The sequence below is a fragment of the Sceloporus occidentalis genome, unplaced genomic scaffold (genome assembly GCF_023333645.1).
Source record: "Sceloporus occidentalis isolate IW3139 unplaced genomic scaffold, rSceOcc1.0.p SCAF_1, whole genome shotgun sequence".
NCBI classification, from domain to species: domain Eukaryota; kingdom Metazoa; phylum Chordata; class Lepidosauria; order Squamata; family Phrynosomatidae; genus Sceloporus; species Sceloporus occidentalis.
The window spans coordinates 159266720-159287054 of record NW_028316981.1 but is presented as its reverse complement, the minus strand read 5'-3'; the positions used below and the strand labels follow the sequence as shown (position 1 = coordinate 159287054).

General features: G+C 41.8%; 2 protein-coding genes across 4 annotated transcripts in view; one reads left to right on the top strand and one right to left on the bottom strand.

Annotated features, from left to right (window-relative positions):
- Positions 1-206: 206 nt before the first annotated feature.
- LOC149322511 (uncharacterized) lies at positions 207-11819 on the top strand. The gene is made up of 5 exons (XM_089478986.1): positions 207-318; positions 3889-3994; positions 6142-6248; positions 8220-8392; positions 9613-11819. Exons 1-5 carry the CDS (start codon positions 207-209, stop codon positions 9892-9894), a joined length of 780 nt encoding a protein of 259 aa, XP_089335112.1. The 3' UTR covers positions 9895-11819.
- Positions 11820-11896: 77 nt separating this feature from the next.
- The window catches only part of RACGAP1 (Rac GTPase activating protein 1), a 51519-nt gene continuing 43080 nt past the window's right edge, over positions 11897-20335 (bottom strand). For all 3 annotated transcript variants that reach the window (XM_089478977.1, XM_089478960.1, XM_089478968.1), the window contains 6 exons: positions 18633-18831; positions 16693-16798; positions 16359-16491; positions 16077-16212; positions 15073-15181; positions 11897-13467 (listed from right to left, as the gene is read on the bottom strand). In XM_089478977.1, the coding sequence (XP_089335103.1) occupies positions 13392-13467; positions 15073-15181; positions 16077-16212; positions 16359-16491; positions 16693-16798; positions 18633-18831 (759 nt within the window). In that variant the 3' untranslated portion in view covers positions 11897-13391. The remainder of the gene's footprint in view (positions 13468-15072; positions 15182-16076; positions 16213-16358; positions 16492-16692; positions 16799-18632; positions 18832-20335) is intronic.

Sequence of the window (20335 nt, the reverse complement as noted above, 5' to 3'; positions counted from 1 at the left end):
GGGCGGATTAGCTCTTGCCAAGGGCTCTGCAGTAATCCGGAAGGACCAGCCTAACTCCCCAGGAACCCAGGGCACCAGCTCCGGAGTCCAGCGGGGACGCTCCGCCCACTCATGGCCCTTACTGCTACTTGATTGGCTACTTCAGGCAGCCGCTGCTCGGGATTGGCTCCGACGCAGCGGACATTCCAGAGTAGAGTGGGGGTTCCATGGGGCTGGAGGGTGCTGTGTGGCTACTGGGCGGCGTGGCCCTGGCCCTGCAGTGGGCCTTGTGGGCGCTGGCGGCAGCCTTGCGCACCGAGAAGTTCTACGACTTGGCCGGTGAGGGGGGGGGGCTCCCAGGGGGAGGGGAGGGAAGCCCAGGGAGGGACCCCGGGAAGAGTGGGCTCTTGGAGGGGCCAGCGAGGGCCCTTTGGGTTGCAGCCCCCTCTTTGCAAGCCTTGCCCCGCCTGCCAAGCTAGTTATTAGTTAGTTATTTTATTTGTATGCCGCCTTTCTTCCAAATTGGACCCAAGGCGGCTCACAAAAGATTGCAGTGTGACATCCAGGCTTCCCTCCCTTCTCTTTCTTTCTTTCTTTCTTTCTTTCTTTCTTTCTTTCTTTCTTTTTTGCTTCTAACACTCCCACAAAGTTAGACTGTATCCGCATTGAAGACAATAATGCAGCTTGACACCACTTTAAACTGCCATGGTTCCATATGGAGTTCTGGGATTGGAAGTTTGGTGACATATTTAGCCTTTTCTGTCAGAGGGCTCTGGTGCCACCAGAAAATGCAAGTCCTAGGATACCATAGCATTGAGCCGTGACAATTAACCTGTTGTCGAACTGCATTATTTCTGCAGTGTGGATGCAGCCTTACTCTTTGGGTCGCAAGTCGCTCAAAATGCTGCAGCCAGCATGGCCAAACTGCTGGCTGGAGGATTCTGGAGGTTGTGGTCTTAAAATTCTGATTATGCTGCTCTTTGATTCTAGGAAGGATGAATGTACTTCAGATGCTAAGGTGCGAAGTGATATATAGTGGGCCCTTAGTATCCCACTGGGGTATGGTTCCCCATGGACACTAAAATCACAACTCCCATTAAATACAATGGTATAATAAAATTGTGTCCCTTGTATAAAATGGCAAACCAAGACTTGCTTTTTGGAATTAATGTTTATTAAAAATTTCCAGCTATGAAGAGTTAAATCCATGGATAAGGAATTTGTGGATATCAAGGGTGGACTCTTAACACGTTCAAACAGCAAGTTTCTATGCATTTATAGGGGTTTTTTTGTGGGTTTTTTGGGCTATGTGGCTGTGTTTTAGAAGAGTTTATTCCTGACGTCAGAGAAGCCACAGATGCCAGTGAAATGTCAGGAATAAACTCTTCTAAAACACAGCCACATAGTCCGAAAACCCACAAAAAAAAGTATGGATGCTGGCCATGAAAGCTTTTGACATCACATTTCCATGCATTTCTTTTTCTGTATCCAGTCTGTATATCCCTTCCTTTCCATTGAAAAAGGAAGCCTCTTCTCCAGAGGTTGAAGGCAATCTGGAAGTCTGCAGCACCCCAGTTTGCTCCTGATCTTTTCCTTCCACTGCTTTTACCTGGAGCCCTTGGAGGATTTTGAGAATGCCACTGGTGTGTGGTTTGGGATTGATTAAATAAGCCCTGCTTTGGTAATAGTTATTTAAAGAAGTGGCAGTCTTGTTAAGTCTGAAAAATTACACTCATCTATTAAGTGATCAGGGAAATATTGAAACACTGCTGCTGACTTCTCTCCCACTGCCCCATGAGAGCTTCTGCATTGCAAGCTGTGTCAGACCAACACAAATAAATGGCCAACCAGCAGAATTTGTGTTCTCTCTGCATCCAAGAGGGCAATTAATCCCTTTGCTGTCTTAATGTATTTAGAGTGTACAGAGGACAGCATCTTGGCAAGAGGTGTGAGAGACTAGCCATGGATGTCCAGGAGAAAGCCCCCCCCCCTCTTTGTTTTTGCTAAAGTGTATGCACATTGTAGCATCAGTGTAGTAGTTGAGAGCATGGGAACAGATTTGTTGTTGTTAGCCCCCCTTGGGGCAATCTCAACTCATGGCAACCCTTGGATGAGACATCTCCAAGACACTCTATCCTCCACTATTCTTCTAAACTCTTGCAGATTTATACCCGTGACAGGGACGTAGCTAGGATTGTAGGAAGGGGGGGGTCCAGACCAAGTGCCACCATTATAATGGGGCTTGGGTGCAGCAGCGCAGCAGCACACACCATTCATTTTTCTAATGGAAGGGGGGGTCTGGACCCCAAGAACCCCCCCCTTGGCTACATCCCTGCCCGTGACTTCTTTCAGAGTCCATCCATCTAGCGCATGGTCTTCCTCTCTTTCTCCTTCCCTCTATCTTTCCTAGCATTCTTGTCTTTTCTAATGAATCATGACTTCTCATGATGTGAGTATGACAGCCGCATTTAGTCATCTTGGTTTCTGGGGAAATTTCAGGCTTGATCTGTTCTAGGACCCATTTATTGGTTCTTTTTACTATCTGCAGTATCCTCAGCACTCTTCTCCAGCACCACATCTCAAATGAATTTATTCTCTTTTTGTCCATTTTCTTAACTGTCCAGCTGTATCATCCATACACAGTAATGGGAAATACAATGGCTTCTATGATTCTAAGCACTTTGGTGGGAAGGGAACAGATTTATCACCCATTAAATTTGGCATGGGGAACCTCAGAAGCCAAATCTTGCCCTCTCTAGTTTCCCTGCCTGACCCTCTGTGCACCCCCCCCCCGGCCTCCCTATTTGATGGTTCCCCAGCTTTTGCAGAGTATTTTCCTTATGAATTTTTTTGTGCTTTTAGCCTTTGACCGTGTCCAACATTGACATGTGGCCCCTGGGCACCGCTTTGAAACTGAACTTGTCTCTGAGCTAAAAGAGGTTTCTCTGCTTATGAAATGAATCTGGACTTATTAGATATAAGGTAGCGTACTGTTCGGCATTCAAACAGCTCCCCACCTGCCCCACGGAGCTACCCCACATTGGCATGTGGACTGTAAATCTTATCATTTCAAAATGCTGTGTTTTCTGCTCTATTGAAGGCCCATCATAGCTTAGGCCAGATGATACTGCAGATGATACTGAGATAGAGGCCAAGATGCTTCCCTTTCATTATAGACCACACAAGCAGTTGAAGCTTATGTGTGATGGTACAACATCCTCCAAGGTTTTGCACAGAGGGTGCAAGCCACAGAGCCTGGAACATACCTCGGTCCTTCAGCAGGCAGGGTTGCTGTCACAGCCTTTGTATATTGTCAGGTGCTGCTTTTGCATCTTACCTGCCTTGAATGTAGGGGCAGGCTGATGAGATATGCAGTGTAACAAATAACGCAAGGTAATCGTTATTGCACAGGTGCTGTGATAACAGAATAGAGGAGGACTGAAACATCCAAAGTCATTTGCCTGGGAAGATTCTAGATGAAAGAACAAAGAGGGGATGGTATAGGAAAGGAGAAAACTAGACTTGTTTGATTTATTACATATTCAAAATACCAGCCCCCATAATTTTGAAATCATGTGTGTTTTATTAGCTAGCTCATTATGTATATGCAGATATTCCAAAATCTAGAAAAAAAATACTAAATACCTCTCGTCCCAAGAATTTCAGATAAGAAAGGCTTAGTCTGGACAACATGATGGAAACTAGAAGTAGTGGAATATGAAGCACTACCATTTAGTCACAGTTAATCATATGCCTAGGTCCTTCTATGGAAGGATTACATTTATGAGTGCTCTCAGAAGGCCTATCCCTTGTCAAGGAGGAGTGCAAGCACTGCTGGATGACTGTGTCCTTCTTTTAATGGCTGAAGAAGATCTCCTTCTCATCCTCCTTCTTTCCTCCCTTCTCTAGGGAGTGGGACATTCATCCTACTGGCACACCTAAGCCTCAGATGGGGCAACACCCAGCATCCTCGGCAGCAAGTGCAAACAGGGCTAGTGACTATCTGGGGTCTCAGGTAAGTTTCTGATGAATTTTTGTTTGAGAGGGAGACAGGAATTCACTTTGACAGTTCATAGGCAAACATTATGAATATTGATATCCAGGAGAAGATGAGTTATTTAGAATATGCAGAGAGCATCCTGGAACCTGGCGGACATCACTCATATAAAGAATCATAGAATCATACAGTTGGAAGAGACCACAAGGGCCATCCAGTCCAACCCCCTGCCATGCAGGAACTCCCAATCAAAGCATCCCCGACAGATGGCCATCAAGCCTCTCTTTAAAGACCTCTAAGGAAGGAGACTCCACCACTCTTCGAGGGAGTGTGTTCCACTGTCGAACAGCCCTTACTGTCAGGAAGTTCTTCCTAATGTTGAGGTGGAATCTGTTTTCCTGCAGTTTGCATCCATTGTTCCATGTTCTAGTCTTTGAAGCAGCAGAAAACAAGCTTGCTCCCTCCTCAAAATGACATCCCTTCAAATATTTAAACAGGGCTATCATATCACCTCTTAACCTTCTTTTCTCTAGGCTAAACATATCCAGCTCCCTAAGGCGTTCCTCATAGGGCTTGGTTTCCAGACCCTGCACCATTTTAGGCGCCCTCCTTTGGACACGCTCGTTTCTCAATGTCCTTTTTGAATTGTACTGCCCAGAACTGGACACAGTATTCCAAGTGAGGCCTGACCAAAGTAGAATAGAGTGGCACTATTACTTCCCTTCATCTAGACACTATACTAAAAGAAAAACTTTTAACCATACTTATGTTTGTGCCTTCAAGTCATTTCTGATTTATGGCAATCCTGTCATGGGTTTTCTTGGCAAGATTTGTTCAGAGAAGGTTTGTCATTGCCTGCCCTTGAGGCTGAGAGGATGCAGCTTGCCAAACGTCACCCATTGGTTTTCATGGCTGAGTGGGAATTGCACCTTGGTCTCCAGAGTCCAACATTTGAACCACTACACTATGTTGGCTCTCAAACCATCCCCTGTACTTTGGATAAATCCTTCCACTTCATTCATTTCTAACAGATTTGTTTCTTCTCCTGGGCAATGGCTGCAACTCCCAAACTCCAGTTGTGGTCTCTCAAGGGGGATGATTGTGTTTATGCCATGATTCCATAACCACAGAAGAAAAACACACAGTGTGGTACTAAAGCTCCTGCAGATCACAGCTTTCATGTTTGTTATTGGCTGGCATCTTGGTGATTTACAGATTTGGTGTTAAATCCAACCTTATGCCTATACAACTAACTGTTTTGGTACTGTGGAGGTTGGAATTCTCTACCAACTGTGCACCATCCAAAACTGTCCCCAAAACACCTTTTACGTTGCAGCAACCTCTGCCCAACATGGCAGGTGAAGGCAGGGACAGCAGGGTAATTCTGAACTATGTCTCTTTAGCTGAACTCAGAGCAATGTCATCCTCTGTGATCTCCAGAGGATTCCAGAAGATGTCAGTCACTGTGTGTCCAGCTATGGGAACATAAATGGACTTTGTCCTACTGCCCTTTCTCTTCTCTTCACTGACTGGTAAATGGCATGTTGGGTGAGGGGGCTGCAGGAGCAAAAACATGTTTTTTGAGATGGTGTGAAAGATGATGTAGCATACTTTCTCCTGGTGGAACTTCACACTGTGTCTCCCTGAGCCAGAATCTCATCCCTTTTTACAAATTTCTAGTCCTTATTGTTGCCTGGGTATGTTTGATCATGTGCAGACAATGCCTGTTGAAAACTGGATCAGTTGTTCAGCAAGACCTCTAAAGTCACAGGCAGAACATGAATATATTGCAGATTTCCTTATCCTTCCTTGTCACTAGCAGAGGCAATACATTATTCATATTCTTTAAAAATAATACTGAATAAATTGTGCACAATAAGAAAAAAATTGTGTAATTTATACAGATTGACAGACTCTTTTCTTTAGTGCAGGATTTTGATTTTTAAGTGCACACAACTTTTCCCATGGCTTATCATCATATCAGAAGCAGCTTTTTCTGCTGTTGTTAAAGTCACAAAAGCACAGCCAACAAAAAGTGGTTATTAAATGACGGTTGAACTTTCAGTCAACCATCACTATTGGTGCACTCACTATTAAATGATGGTTGAACCTTCATAACAACACACATCCTTGTCAATGTATTCAGTTGTCTCTGCTGTTTTCAGGCTGGGCCTTTTCCTCTTCCTACGGATCTTGAAGGAGGGGCGCGACAGACGATTCCATGGTGTAAGAGACCACCCAGGCACTTTTTTTGTTTACTGGACAATGCAAGGTGAGAATGTCAGATAATCAGTTTGGGGAAAGGGGACTAGAAGCATTGAACACATTCTTTTCACCATTGTGTGTATGACTTACACAGGTCTATGTGCTGTTTGTTTCTGGGCTCAGTTTATAGGCCTGGTAGTTCTCCAAGTGGTATTGGATTGCAGTTCTCATCTGGTTTCACAAATGGCTATACTGATGAGGACTCATGGGAGTTGCAGTCCAACACCTGGAAGGCCACATGTTGACAACCCACATTCTAGGCTTTAAAGCGCTAAATCAGCCCCTCCCCCATCATTTCCATTAGCCCTAGCTAACATATCCTGTGGTGATGGATCATGGAAGTTGAAGTCCAAAACATCTGGAGTGCACTAGGTTGCCCTAAACAGATTATAATCAGGTTACCATAGAGAGCCAGCATTGTTTGAGCATTGGACTGGGACTCTGGATATCAGGATTCGATTCCTGGCTCAGCCATGGAAACCCACTGGGTGATATTGGACAAGTCACACACTCTTAGCCCCTGAAAACCCTGTGATAGATTTGCCTTAGGGTTGCCATAAGTTAGAAAATACTTGAAGCTACACAAAAACAAAACCTTTGAAGCCATTTGCTTCCATCTAGGTCTGCCTGAGAATTAATATCCACTTCAGGCATCTTGTACTTCACACAAGTTCAAGACTATCCACTGGCTGTGAGAGGCAGGGCCTTTTCTGTAGCAGTTTCACTCCTCTGATATGCTGTCACCACCAAGATCCATTTGGATCCCTGTGCCTGTATATTGTTTCTTTCAAAAATGTATTTCAATGATCTTTTAAAGTGCAACATCATTCAGTTCTAACAGTGTTCATTTTGGAATGGAACTTCTTTCAGCCAAATTTGAGGTTTCCTTGGTGATGGTGGTTCTGTTTTACTATTCTTCAACAACCGTTAGTATTATGATTGTATTGCATTCCTTTTATCTGCACGTTGTTAGCCATTCTAGCTACAACAGTGCAGTGGTGGTTGTGGTAATATTTGGGTTGGATCCAGATTGGAATGTATGCAGGTCAGCTTACTCAAGCAGCTTTCATCACTCCTTCAGCAATTCAAAAGTTCTACATGGCAAATTGGGAAGCCCTGCTGAATGGAGTGTAGTATAATATGAAAAGATGCATGAGAATCCCTGAAGTTAGGTATATAGAAGCCCCTCTCACCCGGAGAGTCAGCGTGGCATAGTGGTTTGAGTGTTGGACTGAGATTTTGGAGACCAGGGTTTGATTTCCTGCTCGGCCATGAAACCCACTGGATGACCTTGGGCAAGTCACATGCTCTCAGCCCCTTGGGAAAGCAATGGCAAACCTGTGAACAAATCTTACCAAGAAAACCCCATGATAGGTCCTCCTTAGGGTGCTGTAAGTCAGAACTAATTTGAAGGCACATGATACACACACAGACACTGACACATACCCTTTCACCCACAAAAGCTAGATTCTAGATCCAACCCAACTCTTTTTCCTCCTCCAATGAAACTCATCAGAGTATGCCTTGAGGCACAGAAATCTGGTATTTTCAGGTTCTTTTAAAAACAAAGCACAAGTGGCTAGAAATTGCTGAGGCGCAAAGCTCAAAAACATGAGAGTAAGGTTTGGAGACACCACAAAAGGTAGAGGAGCTGAGAGGCGCTTTTGCCAGAAGTTGTCTCTTTCTCTCTGTGTGTATACAAACCAAACTCTGTATAAAATAAGCAACAGCGCTGTACAGTTGAGAGTGACAGAATATTTTTGAAGCTACATAAAGGAAGCAGGACTTTGCCCTGCAAACTGGGAGTTAGTTATATATTCTGAGGCAGAGGACACAATTTCCAAGTGTAGCTGGTTAAGTACATGTTTAATAATGCATTTAGGTGCAGGTTTACTCAAGACATTCCATTGAATTCAGTGGAAAATACGCCTGGTTAAGTGTGCCTATCAGGATGCATCTTCCTGTTATTTTTCTGCAGGTGTCTGGGTGTTTATAACACTTCTCCCTACTCTACTGCTAAATCTGGAGAAACGTGAAAAGCCTCTGGGATTTTGGGATTACCTTGGATGGAGCACCTGGGCAGTAGGGTTCATTGTAGAGGCTGTAGCTGACCAACAGAAGTGGCACTTCAGAAGCAATCCTGATAATGCAGTGAGTTATGGCTGGGAGGTTCTCTGCTTTGCAGTTGTAATTATGAAATTTCACAGAAATCCAACCCTTGATGGCAGAAAAGTCTGTGCACAGCCTTATCACATGAATTAAGTTATTATTATTATTATTATTAATTATTATTATGTTTATTTATATAGTGCCATAAGCTTTACATAGCACTTTACAAAGGAGAAAAACAATCCAAAATAAAAACAAAAGCTTGCCAACGGTGCACAATCTAAAACCACAAACAAAGATTATAAAATTAATAAAATATTACTATAACAAGGTTAAAACAATACTATCATTGGATTCTTTGGGACTTTTGCTGAAAACTTTTTCTGATTCTTTATAGGCAGTGGTGTAGTAAATCTAGAGCCACAGAGAAGGGAGCTTCTGGCTTGTGGGGCTAATGTGCCCCACAAATGCAAGCCTATCTCCTCTAAGTTTGGCCTTGGGGCTACCCTGAAGGAAGCTCCTGTTATTTCTAATCAACCGTAGTTTGGATTTCCTCCCTGACTCTGTTCCTCTCCTGCAAGCTCTCTGTGATCAAATAACATCCGGGTCTACTGAGGTGTTGGAAGTGGTCAGATGTCTTATTGTCGTACTAAGGATAAAACATGCAGAGGCCACAGGTGTCTTGTAAAACGGGTTACTACTCTCGTGTGTCTACTGCAGAGAAAATGAGAGTACGTGGAAGGCCTTGTGGTTTGAAGGAAATATTCTTCTAGGCTTGGATGGAAAAGGGTAGCCTGTGGGCCAAACTCTATGTGTATGATTTGTAGGCTTTTTAAAAAATCTAAACACTGCTGCAAAAGCACCAAAACTGCACAAACAGAGCAGTTTGTCAAAAATAGTAAATATTATTATTTCCCATCAGGCCCTAGCCCATCAAGCCCATGGAGGATACAAGCTATAATTTGGTATCACCTCAAGAAATACACATTACCTATTTGTAAAAATTTACCAGGCTAAGATAGGATGCTTTTATTTCTATATCAAAATGGGCTGCCTTTTTCTCCGTGGGGGATGTCTAATGAGGAAGTTTATTTCTAGAGGCCCCTTTGGTAGGCACAATGTTGCTTTGGGAATCCTATCCAACTTAACATCACCAACGATGCTAAGAATCCAGCCATCAGGGAAGCTAGGTTTGCATTTCACCCCTATGTATTAATGTTATGATTATTTCATAAACTTTTTACTTTTTTATTCTTTCCCAGGGGAAGTTTATTCAGAGCGGCCTGTGGGCATATAGTCGCCACCCCAACTACCTAGGGGAGATTGTCCTGTGGACAGGACTCTTTGTGTCAGCCACATCGGTGCTACGTGAGTGGCAATACATCAGCATCGTCTCACCACTGCTTGTGTGGTACTTGCTTAATTACGTCAGTGGGATTCCACTGCTAGAGAAAGCAGCCATGAAGAGATGGGGGAAGGAGGCAGCTTTTCAGGCCTACTTGCAGAAGACACCTATACTGTGGCCTGTTGGTTTCAGGCAGTAGAACACAAGGCAGTCCTAGCATGGAGACCACCTTATACTACACCTCCTGCAGTACATGTTTAGTCAGCCAGCTGTTCATATCCTTGGAGCAGCCTAACTCCAATGTGTTGAAAATCTATAAAGTGAAATACATCAGGGTGTACAAATAGCTTGCCATCTGGAGTTAAGCATGAAAGCAACCAATGCCATGAGGGAGCCCTGTCACATGCACCAGTCCTCAGTGAACAGATTCCGGCATGGTCTTTCTGCCGTCACAATATCCATAGTACTTCCCTCAGTGTCCTGGAACAAAAACCTGTCTGGTATAAAACACTAATCTGAGATTAGAAGGCTGTGCTGGTCTTTTTTAGCTTCAATTACATAAAGTAGCTGGAAGCTTTGCTGTCTTCTTGGTAAGTGGGTGCCCCTTGCCTAGCTCCCTGAAGCGTTAATCCCAATAAATCCAGTACTCTGAGAAAAGAGGAGATCATAGGCAGTAAGTTCACCTTTTGTAGAAAGAAGCATAAATGCATCCTGCTGAAACAGGGTTAGTGGCAGATAACACACCAGCTCTAACAGCAGCACACTGGCGGCCTCCAACTTTATGCGAGAGTGACTATTTCCTTCTGTCTTTTTATGTAAAGCCAATCTTGTAAATCCTCCAGTGTTGATAAAGCTGTCATCTTCATAATTAGAGTTACTTCACCAGCTATGAGTATACTGAGATCTCTATACTGACAAGCATGATATACTCTTAGGAGAGCATCTCTTAAATCTTAAAATGGTATAGATGGTTACTTGTTCCTGTTCACCTTACTAGGTAAGGCAAGTGGAACTTTTGAATGAGTACCTCTTAAAATAGTGCAGTTAAAGTCAACCAAAGGAATATTCACATGTGATAACAGAATAACCTTAGGAAGTTCACCTGGATGCTTTTATGTTCTTCACATATTTTAGTCCTCTCTCTCTATATATATATATATATATAAAATTAATCACCTCTAAGGAATAGCACATTTGCTCTTAGTGTACACAAGGTGGTGCTAGAAAGCAATACCCTAAATTTCATATAGCTCCATATTTTGGGTCAATGTTAATTCTATGAAGTACTCAGCTACAACCTAAACCTACTCTTACTCAAGTCCATTGACAATGTGATGGACTCTCACCTCAAAGCACTGATCACCCCATTCATATGCAAAACATTCCAATTTAATTTCATTTTCCTTGATAAGGTGGAGGCACTAATTTACAAATCATCTTAGTTGCACTTTTTGGATTTCCCACAAAAGTGCCCCCCTCACCCAGCAAAGTCTGCTACCTGGAATACAGTGTCACTTGTTTCAGCTTCAGTCATTTTCTATTACCTTTTTCACTCCCACAGTACATTAGTTTTTGCCTGATGCTTCTCAACAATTTTTAATGACACCCCTGATTTGTATGAGAAGGCCAAAGCTTTTCATCCCTAGAAACAAACTGCTGTGAATTTCAACTGCTCTTGGACTTTGTTTGAAAGACTGCATTAGCATTCTTCAAATTAACTTGGAGTTATCAGCAAATTCAGATACTTTACTCCCTCATACTGATTGTTTGAACAAATTAAGATTCCCAAAACAAATCCTTAGATGGCTGTTTATTTTTGTCCATTGAGAAAAACTAGTCCATTTATTTGATTTCTATCCTGTCAACTGCAACTCAAATAGGACCAAAACTTAGTAAGCCTTTGATTAATCTTGAGGGCTTATAAATCCAAGGTTTCACCCAGATTAGCATTCTAAGAGGTACTGTATCCATCTCCTGCAAGTAGAAAATACCTCAAAAATTAGTAAAAAATTGCTCTTAAATTAACCTTAGTTTGGCATATTATTGAAAATGCAAAGCAAGATGACCTACAAATTCTTTTCAGTTTATAGCCATCATTAAATGATTTACTAAGAAAATTATGTTTTACTGCTCATGTTGACAGAGTATTCAATAGCAAAAAAAAAACAAAAACAAAAACAAACAAAAAAAAAACCCAACAATCTTGGATGAATCATAAAAGTGTACACTACAGAGATTCTGTTTTCTTACTCAAGTCCTTTGGCTGAGATCGAGGGGTGAAACAGACCAGCAGCTTGAAGCAACCTCTGGACATTCAGCCCCCGACTGGCCAGGGACCACAGCAGTTGCATGGCCCACTCTGAAAGCTGGCTGCTAGCAAGGAGCGCTTTTTCAGTGGCTTTGGGCTGCCTTAGGAGGCCGTGGAGCAACATCCAGCTGATCCTGGGACTGTGTCATCTGCATACCATGCCCCCAAAGCAGCTGGAAGTCATACCTTTTGGATTGTGTGTTTCAGGCCAAAGTCTCCTTCCCTTCTCATTTATTCACATCTTCCACTGCTATAAAGAATATACTTTTTCTGCATATATCACATGAGCATCTTTGGTAACCTTCATTAACTAGTACAAGCAAAGAGGCCATTTGAAGGCAAGAGTAAAATACAAAAATCTTAAATTTCACATAGTGTGAACACTGCAGCATTATGAAAACGTTGAGATAAGGTGAAATTTTGCAAATATTAGCCTGATTGCCTCAGCATTCCACAAATCAGTGTGTGTACAGACATACAAATGGAAAACACATTTTATAAAAAAACAAAGAGGCCTTTGTGGGAAGAATGAGTCAACAAACAGACTATTCCACTTTTACCCACTGAAGGCCCTGTTAAAAACTGGCAGGTAGGCTTAGGGGAGGTATAAATATAAGGGTAAAATGAGATTGCTATGGCTACAAAGTTAACAAGTACCAGTATGTGCTTTTACCTGCCACTGAGATAATTAAAATAATCTAGACAAGATTTCTGAAGGATTTGAAAATAGCTATACAGTTAAGATACTCAATTCAAAATTACATTTACTTGGTGTTCCCTACTGCTCAAGAGAGAACCTCAAACAGAAATTTGTGTGTGCATTAATGGGACAGTGGGTTTCAATTTTTCACTTGACCAAGTTCTGAATGTACATGTTTTTTTAAAAAAGTCATCAGTTTCATTAAAAATAAGCTAACCAGAAGAGTACAAGTATAGTTTCAATATACACAGTTTCCCAGTACAATGGATCAACAATCAACCCCCTCCAGAAGATAGCTGTTCTGTGAAACAAGTATTGCTACTGGTACAAAATGTTTTCCCTTCTTTACAACTACAACATACAAATGAAAGAATAATGGGGTGTTTTGAGCTGATGGCAGCAGCTTCGCAGCTACAGAACCTTTTTTTTTTTCAAAAACAGCCCACCTCTTGCAGTTTCTCTACAAACATGCTAAGCTGATTTTATCAGTTATAACCCTACAATAAATGTGATAACAGAACTATATTACATTGCACATTAAAACTCAAATAAGTTGCAGTTAAAAAGCAGACATACAGATTTGATCTTAGGACACAGTGCTGCTGGGAATAGTGAAAGAACAACTCAAAAGTTTTATTGTCGTTTTCATAATAGGACAGTAAATGGATGTTCAGAACAGGAGCATGTTTCATTTCAGCACGGGAGAATCAAAAAAGTTGCCCTGACGTCCAAGACTGGTTGCGGACTTGCTTTTATTTGCAAATCTAGAAAATAAATTGAAAGGGTCAACAAGTGTTAATTTTTTCCTCAGCATGTCTCAAGTATATATATTTGAATGATGGGTATTATCTATCAGATAAGTTTGCCATTTTACATATAGCATCTTGTCCATATCAACCCTACTTGTTTGATGCTTTCACCCTCCTGAGTGTGTAGCAGTCTTGAATAGCTATGTTTACACTTAGTTTGGCCACACTGGGAATGGAATATATAGGATTGTGCACTGCAGTTGCCTAGCAACTGTAATACTTCACCCTCCTGCTACCTCTAGTAAAATTGGCTAGAGGAAGATGTGAAGAAGAAGAGAGCTGTAGTATTTAACATTAGTTTAGACCTACATCAAGAGCAAATACCGCTGCTCCCCTGTGATGAGTCCAGGTTTAAAGAGAAAATTGACAAAACAGTAGCACCAAGAAGCAGTACAGCCATTTATGCTGAAGGGAAGTGAGAGTTCTGTCAAAATTAAATTTAATTCAAATTCATAGATTTCTTTTTGGAAGGTTCATACTCTAGGCAAGGATCAACTATTCAGTTGTTCCACAATAGCCCAGTTGCTGGTGGATCTAAACAGCAAACAGTTGCTGGTAGATCTAAAAAAAATAACACATCAAGGACTCACGGACAATATAATAATGACAAAAGCCAAAAACCTGAAATATCAGACCAAATATATAGGTGTCAGATACTAAAACGTGTGTGAGATTATACAAAATGGGGTTCTGAGTCTACAATACATTAGCTCAAAAGACAATGTGACAGACATACCCACAAAGACACTTCCAATAGAAAAACATAAGAAGATGTCTATCAAGATAGATCTAAACCTAGATGGTCACAAATAAAACACTTCACACAGAGTATTCATATTATAAAATATCTGGACATGGAGGATGGCAGCATCATTCTAGACAAAATGTCCCAGATGTAACAATATGGGACAAAGGTGAGAGGTTACTCTGGTTCAAGCAGAAGCCATGATGAGTCAACATTCGAAGAATGCTGTGTCATAAAAAAACTGATGACACACAGACAGGACATGAAGTCACCAGGTGGCAAAGTTGCAAAGTCATGCCACATGGGGGACAGGAAATAGGTGTTACACACCAGTGAAGGGTTGGGATAGAAGCTCCAGCACTGGACATGTATATAAGGGAGGAGCTTCAACACCCGGTGGTGTTGTATAATATTGGCAAAGCATTCTGTTGGTGAGAGTAAGATTTTATAAACAGTGAAACTATGATTAAAAGCCTCCTTGAGAGAACTCAGCGTGCTGTCGTGTCTGCAGCTTCTGTGTGTGGGAGAAGGAGTTCTTCAGCCTGCACTAAAATTCAGTGATTTCTGTGGCGTTCCAGACGCAAAGCTTCAGCGGTGTACGCTTCCAGTCACACAAGCGTGCCAACACTATCAAAAAACAAGTTCTCCCCATCATCATATACAGTAGTTTGAAAAAAGTTACAAAATCCCTCAGCAACAACCATAGCTAGCCCTTATCACTCCCTAAACTAATTTACTAGGCACCTCCAGAACTCTAGCAAAAGGAAAGGAAAATGTTTTGTTAACTACACCATGGAAGCAGCTGCTTAACTTACTTGGGTGTATTTCTGCTGAACGTAGATTTGACTTTCTGTGAGAGCGAGCTACTTGAAGGAGTCTTCACCATTTGTTGCTCTGGAGTGGTGAGTGGTCCCAACATACTCACTTTGTAAGAAGACAATACAAGCATCACACATCCATTAGCACTCCTAGCTCACAGTTAACAAATAGGTCCAGTGTGACATGTATATTTAAAAGAAGTCTTATAAAGCAGGTAAGTCTTCACTGGTCATGTATAAAATATAGAAAACATGAAATTACATTTCTCACTTGAGTTCCTATTACCAAGTTCCTGGGGCAGTGAAGCCAGCCCCCTCTTGGTAAAAAAGAATATACCCTAGTACACACCCACCCTAGTATTAGGATTTACTGTTGGACTCTTAATAAACATTATTGCCTTGCAAATTTTCTCCCAGTGAATTTTAAATCCCTCAACAAGGAAACTATAGATTCAAGTCATATAACCAGTTCTCTGAAAGAACATAGGAACTGGACATAAAGGAAATAACAACCATGTCACATTCTTTCCCTCCCTATAATATGTCATAATGTAAATGCACAATACAATGGAAATAGGACCTACTTCATTTCACTGGTTGTTAGTTAGCAAGGAAAGAACCAAGAGGATGCAGTAGTGTATTTCCATTATTGTGTCAAGTGAATCTGATCCTGAATTGCCTTTGTTTGGCAGCAGCCTCATATTTTATGGCACATCTATTCACATTCTGTAGCTGTTTTGCTCCCAGGATAAACATGTAGGATGGTGCAATCTCAACTTTTAACACTAAACAGATGACCAAGAAAAAAGTGTAGAAAAGGGACTGCTACATAGGGATGAAGTATATTAAAAGTGACATGTGGTAAAGTGCAACAGCCTGAATTATGATTCGAACCAGCATCTTCATATGGAAAAACTGGTGTGAGGCAATTTGATAAAAGAAGCAAATGTCAGCCAGCACATGTGGATCAGGGTTAGCAGTTCAACAAAGAAGATGATTACCTTTAACATCAGGGGTACACGGTGTGGAGTAGGCATTTGAGTTTTCAATTATGTGTGCTGGTTCAATGTTTTCTTGTTCCACCATCATGAACTGACTCCAATACTCCATGGGCAAGCAGATTAGCCGTTCCACAACCTAGAGAATCATGCTGGTATATGACTATATTCTTTTTCATACTGGTACACATGGAGAAACATCAATAACACAAATGGATGTTGTGTGCCACACATTTGATGCAACACACTGACATTTCTAGCATGCCAGTTACACTGCAAACTTACCTTTGGTTGCCTCTTTGTGTCTTGCAGAAGTGTCATGGGATCAGGATCTGGAACTGCGTGACCAACCAGTGTTGGCCCAAAGATTTTGGCCAGGTTGGAATTGTCCATTTTGGTATCTGGGCTTTGAGCCACTCTAGACAAGAGACAGAGACATTTTAGGCAGAGTGTTTTGTGCACGCAGAAACTTATTCAAAATGAGAAGTCTGATATGCTGTTCATTTGTTGAATTTATTCTTCTCCCAACACACATGAGAGCCTGATGAAAAGAATTCCAGCATTCCTTTTATATGTGATCTTTGAGAAAATAATATAAAAAAAAACTAATGGCACTCACCTCTGGAGGTGTAGCATGAGGAACGCCAGAGTGTCCCTGTTAGCCTGTGGGAGCTCCCCAACAGTCTGATACATGGCTGCCACACTATTGTCCTCATCCAAGATTTCTTTAAACAAAAAGACAAAAACTGTGCTTCTGTGACTGCTTTTAATATAACAACAGACTTTATTAAGAGAGAGGGCAGGAATTGTGCTGTCTCCCATGTGCTGAAAGTATATATTGACACAGAGATCTACTCTTAAACTGTAAAATAGGAATTACTATGGCTTAAGAGCCTAGGATACCAAGTCAGTAGAATCTCTAGTATTAATGTCAGAAAGGGAAAAGTTAATATAAATAAGGAACTTCTTTAGGATTTCCTTAGCATATAATAATACTCACAGGGGAGTAAATTGACCTTTTAAAGCAAACTGCTAAGTACCACAGTGGAACAGTTCACAATATGGAACAAATGAATAATTACTGAGATGGACCAAACAACTGCCTTGCCCTCTTTGTATTAGTAATCTATGTTTTTGTGGGCTTGAGGATTTTTTTAAAGCAGTTTCCATCAGGTCAGGGATGTGTGCTCTCAGTGACACACTCACTCCCCCCCCCCCCCCCCGTCCCCATTAGTGATGTATCAAGATTTTCTATTACCCATTAAAATAATGAAAAAATGATATAAAAAAGAAAAGAATTATGCATTAGTTAGGAGGAGGGGAAAATTCTTTGAAAAACAGATGTTATCCCTTTGGGTGGTACAAAACTATTGAAAAGAAAAGAGGCTTCCAGTTATGTAATTATGTCCTTATCATTGCAGTCTTGGGTTTCTGCAATATTACTGAAAACGTAAGACTAGATTTTCAATCAAATAAGTAGTACGATAAGAACAAGACAGAAGACAATGTAAGGGAAAGAAGAGGGGAGGCAAGTTCATTTGTTTAAGGGCAAAGAGATAAGCGTACCAAATACTTGTCATTTGGGGAAAATATTACAGTTAAATCACACCAGAGTGCCAGTCTGTATGTGAAGACATTTGAGTAAATTATTCCTTTAGATGTGTCATTCACTCTTAAGGAGCCAGTGCTAGATGTTCTATGACCCAGCCGGCAATATCAGGTGGAATCCTTGTCCCCCCCCCCCCCCCTTTCTGTCTCTAACACAACAGTAGAAGTTCAAACTGTTATTTCAATCATTTCATTTCAAGACTTCACATGGTGAAAAACTGATAGCCAGTGTCTTATAAGCTGCCCACCAGAAGAAAGCCAAGGTTTTCCCTCAAAGCATATTTGACAGTCCCTGGGCAGACTTGGCTTCCTGACAGCCAATCACATTTCAGGCAGACTGTGAGGGAGGGGCTGCAGGGGCAGGAGAAGGTATAAAAGCAGGAGTGAATGGAGAAGAGTCTTCAGTGAGAGTGCATACGAGGGAGACAGGGAATTTGAATGGGCCTTAGAGAGAGTCATAGGTATTGTGAAAAGCCAGTAGGGAAGCTGGAGAGAGATTTTGAGAGAGACAGAGAGAGGGGGGGGGGGGTCTCAGTACAGTTGGATAAGGATTCTGCCTAGGAGAGAAAGTATACTTAAGTAAGTACAGAGGAAATTGTGATAAGCCTACATCTGTTATATTGATGTAACCAAGTTTGAACTAAATTACCTAAGCTACTTTCTTAAATAACTGAACGTTATTTAATAAAGTTACTGTTTATTTGTTGTAACAGATGTCTGAGTGAATTCTAGACATTAGAAACAAATACAAACACACTACTAAGATATTCAATTTATTTGGGGAAGACACTTGGGACGCTAGCCCTTATACACTCGGGGAGAGTGTTAAAAGGGTGAAACCAGGGCCGGTGTCGATGACCTTCTGTGAAGAAGTAAAAGGTAACCTCAAGGTATAAAGAAGGTCTCGTCACAACATCCTAATTACTTGAGACAGTCCTGCATTATGTGTACCTGCTGCCTCCATGAAGGCCTTGTTGAGACGGAAGGTGAGAAGAGGCTCTTTGAGATTGCGAAGGAAGTCTTTGAGGAGGCCACATATGGCATGGATATCTTCCACTTTGCTAAGCAGGGGCATAGTTTTCCCTCGAAGGAACTTCTCCTTCAGGTCTTTCACTGTGCGGTCACAGCCAGAAATTCGATACAGACCTGTCTGTTGAAAAAAATATCTTGAAAGCAACATTTACTCAGAAATCCTTTTGGGTTCAAGTAAAACACATTTCCAAGTGTTCAGGACTGTATCCATAATTACTGCAAAGGCATATTTGACAGAGGCCACCTTGCCAACATAGCAATATAATATTCTTCTTTGTAAACCAGGGGAAGGCAACAGTTTGGGGAGCAGCACACTCAAGCTCCCTGGAATACTTCAGTGGGAATATGCTATGCTTGTCATACCATCTGATTTCACTCTCATGTCAGTAGAGTCAGAAACCACCATTTCACCTTAAAAATGGCAGCATCCTATATTGAGGTGAAACTTATTATGCACAGTCTGAAGTCTAAGGTAAAATGCTAGTAAGGATCAATACCACAAACAGGCCAGCCAGGCAAGAAGACCCTAGAAGGAGAGTCAGGGAACTGACTCAGGGTAAGCCAGTCTAAACCACAGTAGACACAGATGCAAAGTCAAGCGGTTCAAAATAAAAGGATGAGTAGGGCACAGCAGATAATAAACAAAGAGAGCAAAAATAGAATATAGCCCTAAATCAATCACCAGATATGCAATCAGAAGGCATGGTATGCAAGTAAGGCAGGAATGGCCAGCTAAGTTCAGGAGACACATGGCTTCCAGCAGTCTTAAATCTTATGCTGCTGAATACTAAATGCCTGGCCACAGGTATTTCACTAATTCTTACAACTGAGGAATTCTGTTTTACAGCTGAGCACTTCACCTAGCAGTTTCAAGCTGCCTGTCTTCAGTTAGTGTAGTAAGTTGTCCTTTGCCACTCAGTTAGATGGGTTTTAGAATTCTTGTTAGCATCATGGCCAAACATTAACAGCTTATTAACTTGTATTAGAGATCTCATTGGATATGTTTTGCATTCCCTTTGCAGTTTGAGACTGGGGAAAGATATGAAGGCTGGGAATGAACTGGGGTGCGTGGGTGATTTTTTCCCTCTCTGTTGCTAACTTGCTTGTATAGTTCTTATGTCTAATTAGGGAGAAGACAGGTCATGCTTGTGCATTTTGGTTTTCTTTCTAAGGCCATGGTCGCCTTAGTTGATGATATCTGTTTGGGCACCGACAGGGGAAGCGTGACCCAGTTGGTGCTCTTGGACCTCTCGGTGGCCTTCAATACCATTGACCACGGTATCCTTCTGGAACGCCTGAAAAAATTGGGAATTGGAGGCTCTGCTTTGCAGTGGTTCTGATCCTACCTCTCGGGCAGATTCCAGATGGTGTCGCTTGGGGACAGTTATTCGACCAAAAGGGAGCTTAGGTAGGGAGTCCTTCAAGGAGCGACTCTGTCCCCAATGCTGTTCAACATTTACATGAATCCGCTGGGCAATATCATCCGGAGACATGGGGAAGGGTGTTATCAGTACACTGATGACACCCAAATATATTTCTCTATGTCTCAGACTGATGCAGTGACTAAGGATGGCATCTCTCCTCTGAGTGCCTGTCTTAATGCGGTGATGGACTGGATGAGG

Bases quoted from the DNA above. Each gene is read 5' to 3' on its own strand.
- LOC149322511 (XM_089478986.1), top strand. From the start codon at position 207: ATGGGGCTGGAGGGTGCTGTGTGGCTACTGGGCGGCGTGGCCCTGGCC. The intron at 319-3,888 runs GTGAGGGGGGGG...TCCCTTCTCTAG, and splicing joins GAAGTTCTACGACTTGGCCG to GGAGTGGGACATTCATCCTA. The intron at 8,393-9,612 runs GTGAGTTATGGC...ATTCTTTCCCAG, and splicing joins GAAGCAATCCTGATAATGCA to GGGAAGTTTATTCAGAGCGG.